At 44.4% G+C, this 6,307-nt stretch overlaps 1 protein-coding gene across 1 annotated transcript; it reads right to left on the bottom strand.

Annotated features, from left to right (window-relative positions):
- Window positions 1-292: 292 nt before the first annotated feature.
- On the bottom strand, window positions 293-817 carry LOC107025079 (uncharacterized protein K02A2.6-like). The gene has a single exon (XM_015225945.1). The coding sequence runs from the start codon at window positions 815-817 to the stop codon at window positions 293-295; it is 525 nt and encodes a 174-aa protein (XP_015081431.1).
- Window positions 818-6,307: the final 5,490 nt, after the last annotated feature.

Raw genomic sequence — 6,307 nt, 5'->3', positions numbered from 1 at the left:
AGTTGATAGGTTTGGGCCATACAGCGCCATCCATCTCTGACAAGACCAAAGCACCTCCAGATAATACTTTACGAAACATGTAAGGACCATGCCAGTTTGGTGCGAACTTTCCTTTGTACTCTTCTTGATGAGGAAAAATACGCTTAAGAACCAACTGACCAACTTCAAAATCTCTGGCTCTTACTCTTTTGTGAAAGGCGCGAGTCATTCTCTCTCTATACAACTGGCCATGGCAAACGGCAATCATTCTCTTTTCATCAATCAAAGCTAGTTGATCAATCTGTTTGCTAACCTACTCAGCGTTACTCAATTCAGCTTCTTGGATGATCCTTAATGATGGTATCTCGACTTCAATATGTATGACTGCCACTGTTCCATACACTAGCAAGTATGGAGTAGCCCCAGTTGATGTTCTGATCGTCGTTCGATAACCTAGTAAAGCATATGGCAACATATCATGCCAACCTCGATGTTTGTCAATCATTTTCCTCAAGATCTTTTTGATATTTTTGTTGGCGGCCTTTACAGCTCCGTTCATTTGGTGGCGATAAGCAGTTGACTTTCGATGAATAATTTTAAATTGTTCACATATCTCTTTCATCAGATGACTGTTGAGATTTGCACCGTTATCAGTAATGATGGATTCTGGAACTCCAAATCTGCATATCAGATTGTTGCGGACAAAATCGGCCACCACTTTCTTGGTTACCGACTTGTAAGAGGCTGCCTCCACCCACTTGGTGAAATAATCAATGGCGACCAAAATGAATTTATGCCCATTGGAAGCGGCCGGCTCTATAGGACCGATGACATCCATTCCCCAAGCTACAAATGGCCAAGGTGAACTCATAGCATTAAGTTCGTGAGGTGGCACCCGTATCAAATCGCCGTGCACTTGACATTTGTGGCATTTTTGCACGAATTTTCAACAGTCATTCTCCATAGTCATCCAAAAATAACCGGCTCGAAGAACCTTTCTTGCCAAAGTAAGCCCGTTCATATGGGTGCCGCAAACTCCAGCATGTATCTGTTCAATAAGCCTCACAGCTTCAGCAGCGTCTACACATCTTAAAAGACCCAAATCAGGAGTCCTCCTATACAGGACTTCTCCATTTAGAAATAAATTGAGAGCCATACGACGTATCGACTTCTTCTGATTAGATGTAGCGTCTTCTGGATATGTCCCACACCAAGTACCTCTTTATATCAAAATACCAAGACAAACCGTCTGGTTCCGATTCAACGTGTGAACAATGGACGGGGTGCTCCTTCAACTCTATATCCAGCGGGTCGATGTGATCAGTATCTGGATGTTAGATCATCGAAGCGATGGTGGAAAGAGCATCAGCCAATTCATTCTGTATTCTGGGAGTATGTCTGAACTCGATCTTGTGAAACCTTTTACACAGATTTTGCACATACTGTACGTAAGGTATAATTTTCGGGTTTTTTCACAGCCCATTCACCTTGAACCTGATGAATCAAAACGTCTGAATCTCCAATAACCAATAACTCGTAGACATTCATGTCAATGGCCATTTTCAAACCAAGAATACAAGCTTCGTATTCAGCCATGTTGTTTGCGCAATTGAATCGTAGTTTAGCGGCCATAGGATAGTGCTGACCAGATTCTGATACTAAGACTGCTCCAATACCTTTACCTTGGTGATTCCCCGCTCCGTCGAAGAATAATCTCCAACCTGGATACGCTTTAGAAATATCTTCACCCACAAATGACACTTCTTCGTCGTGAAAATAAGTCTTAAGTGGTCCATATTCTTCATCCACGGGATTTTCTGCAAGATGATCAGCCAAAGCTTTTGCCTTTATTGCCTTCTGAGTCACATACACGATATCAAACTCACTCAACAGCATTTGCCATTTAGCTAACTTTCCAGTCGGCATCGCTTTCTGGAAAATGTACTTCAATGGATCCATTCAGGAAATGAGATACGTAGTATACGAAGACAAATAGTGTCTTAATTTCTGGGCAAGCCACGTCAGAGCACAACATGTTCTCTCCAGCAAGGTGTACCGAGATTCATACGGAGTAAACTTCTTGCTTATGTAGTAGATAACCCTTTCTTTCTTTCCTGTCTCATCGTGTTGACCAAGTACACATCCGAAGGCACTATCTGAAATAGACAAATACAGCAACGAAGGACTCCCTTCTCGCGGAGGAACCAATACCGGTGGGTTAGACAAATAGCTCTTGATAGCATCGAAAGCAGTTTGGCATTCCTCAGTCCACTTAGTCGGGGCGTCTTTCTTCAAAAACTTGAAAATAGGTTCACACACCACTGTTGATTGTGCTATAAACCGGCTAATATAGTTTAACCTCCCTAAGAAACTCATCACCTCTTTTCTCGTTTTCGGTGGAGGTAACTCTTGAATTGCTTTAATCTTGGAGGGGTCAAGCTCAATACCTCTTCTGCTGACTATAAACCCCAACAACTTCCCAGCTGGGACTCCAAAAGCGCATTTGGCGGGATTTAACTTCAAGTTGTACCGACGCAAACGTTCAAAGAATTTTCTCAGGTGTGTCAAATGATCTGAACTCTCGCGGGATTTGATTATGACGTCGTCCACGTACACTTCAATTTCCTTATGAATCATGTCATGGAAAATAGTCATTATGGCTCTCATGTAAGTGGCACCGGCGTTTTTGAGGCCGAACGGTATCACCCTGTAGTGATATACACCCCACGATGTGATGAAAGCCATTTTTTCCGCGTCTTCTTCATCCATCAAAATTTGGTGATAACCTGCGTAACAGTCCACAAATGACTGCATCTCATGTTTGGCACAATTTTCAATCAAAATATGGATATTCGGTAACGGAAAATTATCCTTCGGACTAGCCTTGTTGAGATCTCTATAATCAACACAAATCCTAATTTTTCCATCCTTCTTGGCGACCGGAACGACATTGGCCAACCAGGTTGGATATTGCGTTACTTCCGCCAATCGAGACTCTATTTGCTTGGTGATTTCTTCCTTAATCTTCAAACTGAGTTCAGGCTTGAATTTTCGAGTCTTTTGTTTCACCGGTTCGAACCCTGGGTTGATAGGTAGCTTATGAGATACGACATCAGTACTCAACCCCTGTATGTCACCGAGTTCCCAAACAAACACATCACTATATTCGGCAAGCAAATGAACCAGGCTCTCCTTCTGAGTTCCATTCAGGTAGGTGTTGATCTTAACCTCTTTGACACATTCCGAATCTCCCAAATTCACTATTTCCGTCTCCTCTAGATTCGGTTTATGCTGATTCTCGAACTATCGGAATTCTTCTGCAACATTATCTGGTTCTCCACTTTCTTATTCATAGTCATCAACTTTGTCGTCATTTGTCTCATTTTGTTCATTTAGCTCATGACATGACATGACATTGGCAGGTCTGTAACTTATGTTACTGAAATCATAAACAGACAAAATTAGGAAAGTAAAGTATAACAAGTAACTAAATAAATAAAGTTTAAAAGCAAAATAAGGATGCTTTTCATTTAAAACAAAAATGCAAACTTTAGCCACGGCACAGGGCTATGTTGCCTTTTTAAACATCACAACGAAAATTCAAAATTTGAACAATTAAGAAAAATGCAGAAATGGTGGGTCTCGGGCCTCTTCCGGACAACCACCGATTTTAGTATGCATAAAATAACTCCTTTCTACCAAAGAGTTCGGGACATCAGGATTGGCGTGGAAGTCCAATTCTGCAGCATCTCCCCTGGTTTAGCATTACGAATACCAGCTGGCTCGACCTCCTCCTCGATGATAGAATTGATCTCCTTGAAAAGGTCACAGATTCATTCCCCACAATCTTCAGGCTCGGCATACTCCCAGATTGGAAAGGATTGATACAGATGCGGGATCGGTTTAGCCAACTCTTGATCCTTTTTCTTCTTCATCTTCATGTCTTCATCTGTGGGGGTGTACTCCAAACCATATTTTGATCCTTTAGCAAGGACCGAAACAGGTTCGATAATCCCTTGGGAATTTCTTCCCAATCCAAAACCTGGCTCGAACCCATTCTGCAGCATTACCGTGGCGATCATTCTGTACACGGCCGGCATGGGGGTCTGCGGGGCGAAATCCTCATCGGTGGTATTTACCAACTCTATCGTGTAAAAATCCGAACCTTGTGGCGTCTCATCAAAGACCGGCACCTGCTTGCCTGAGTGGCTTCTTTCACCGTGAACAACTAGCTCCTCATTTTTCCATACCAGCTTCATCATTTGATGGAGAGTGGAGGGGACGGCTCCAGCCATGTGAATGAACGGCCTTCCCAAAATAAGGTTATAGCTGGTGCCGATATCCAACACTTGGAACTTCGCGTTGAACTCCGCGGGGCCCATTTGGAGGGTCAAGTTCACCGCCCCAATGTGTCTCTTTGCACACCATCAAACGCTCTTACATTAACCTGGTTTTGCTCCAATTTTCCAAGGTCAAACCTCAGTTGTTTCAATGTTGACAAGGGGCATATGTTCAAACCAGATCCATCATCTACCAAAACACGATTGACGACCTTTCCGCGGCATATCACAGTGACGTGCAGAGCTTTGTTGTGAGATCTCACTTCGGCTGGTAACTCATCGTCACAGAAGCTGATGCGGTGCCCCCGAATGACTTGATTAATCATGGCAGCTACGTTATCACTTCTTGTACCTGAGGGCACGTACGTGTCATCCAGAGCTTTCATCAAAGCCTGTCTGTGGGACCGGGAGCTCATCAGTAGGGCCCACACGGAGATCTGAGCCGGATTCTTCTCCAAGTGTTTAACAATGGAGTAATCTTTAGGTTGCATCCTCCTCCAGAACTCCTCGGCTTCTGCTTCGCTTATTGGTCTCTGTGCATAGTCTTTCTTTTGTCCTCCGAGAGCAAGCTCATCAGGAGTGTAGCATCTTCCGGACCTAGTCATGCCTTGGGCCACGGCCGTTTCTATGACAAACATGGGTTTGGCGAGAGTTTTTGAGGGCACCAAGGCAACAGCCTTCGTAGGTGTCAGAATAACGAACTCTCCTTTTTCCTTGACGCTTAAAGAGGCGACAACCTTTTCCAAGTCTTCCTGTGCAACAGGAGTAATCCTCTTGGTTTCACACTCATCTTCGTCTGTTTCTATCATATTAATGTTTCCACCCCCATGATTCGGCAACGGATTTGTATTGACGTTCGGCGCCGCAGGCTGGAGGGAGACCACTTCCTGGTCGATCAGATCCTGGATCTTGTGCTTAAGATTGATACAGTCTTCTATGTCATGTACAACACTGTTGGAATGATAAGCACATCTCTGCTCCGGTTTGTAGAACTTAGAGTTGACATCCACGGGATTGGGCCCCACATGGTGGATGTATCCGGCTGCGGATAATCTTTCGAATATCTTGGTCCGACTTTCAGCCAGCACGGTAAAGTTTCTCGAGGGCCTTTTCTCAAACCAGGGATGAGAAGGATCATACCCGCTTTGCTGAGGGGGAGGAACCTGTTGATAATTGCGAGCATTTGGGCGAGGAGCTTGGTTTCTAGGGTAGGAGTTTGTCTGGTAATTTGGCACTGGAGCTTGGTAATTCGGGAGGGGGCTTTGATATGCTGGACCTTGGACTTGATATGTGGGGGAAGGTGCTCGATAGCTCGACTGTACAGTGGCACAGTTGGGAGCGCTATTCTGATAAGGGGGTGGGATTTGATAAGATTGGGGGTAATTTAGATACATGGAGGGAAAATTTTGGAGATTTGGGGGTGGATTTTGATACAACAAAATTTGGGCATCTGGATAAGTGGGGGCAGCATTGTAGTTGCTGAAATGATTGGATTGTGGGCGATAGGTTTGGTGAGACTTTGGCTGAGGCTTGGAGCGATCTTGAGGACGCGATGAGTTTCTGGGGAGTTTTCTTCCCCCATATTAAATAGAGGCAACCTCCTCTCTCTTCTTCCTCATCAATCCGGAAGATCCAGGCGATGCGGATACTCGGGCTATCTTCCCCGACTTCAGACCGTCTTCGATAGTCTCACAAACTTTGACTATCTCGGCGAATTTGGCTCCGATTAACAAATTGATTTTGTCATAGCATTCGGGCTCTTGCACCCGCACAAACACTTCTACAATCTCCTTTTCAGTTATTGGAGGCCTCACCCTCGCTGCTTCTTTTCTCCATCTATAGGCAAATTCCCGATAACTTTCCGTCGACTTGTGCTTCATTTTCTCTAAAGAATATCGATCAGGGACTATCTCAACATTGTACGCGAATCGATCAATGAAGTCTTTAGCTAGCGCGCTCCAACTAGGCCACTGCCTGGTTTCGTGTGA

The sequence above is a fragment of the Solanum pennellii genome, chromosome 7 (genome assembly GCF_001406875.1).
Source record: "Solanum pennellii chromosome 7, SPENNV200".
Classification (NCBI taxonomy): domain Eukaryota; kingdom Viridiplantae; phylum Streptophyta; class Magnoliopsida; order Solanales; family Solanaceae; genus Solanum; species Solanum pennellii.
Note: the sequence above shows the minus strand (reverse complement) of the source record. Positions and strands in the feature narration are given on the sequence as shown.

Coding starts and splice junctions, on each gene's coding strand:
- LOC107025079 (XM_015225945.1), bottom strand. CDS start 817: ATGGATGTCATCGGTCCTATAGAGCCGGCCGCTTCCAATGGGCATAAA.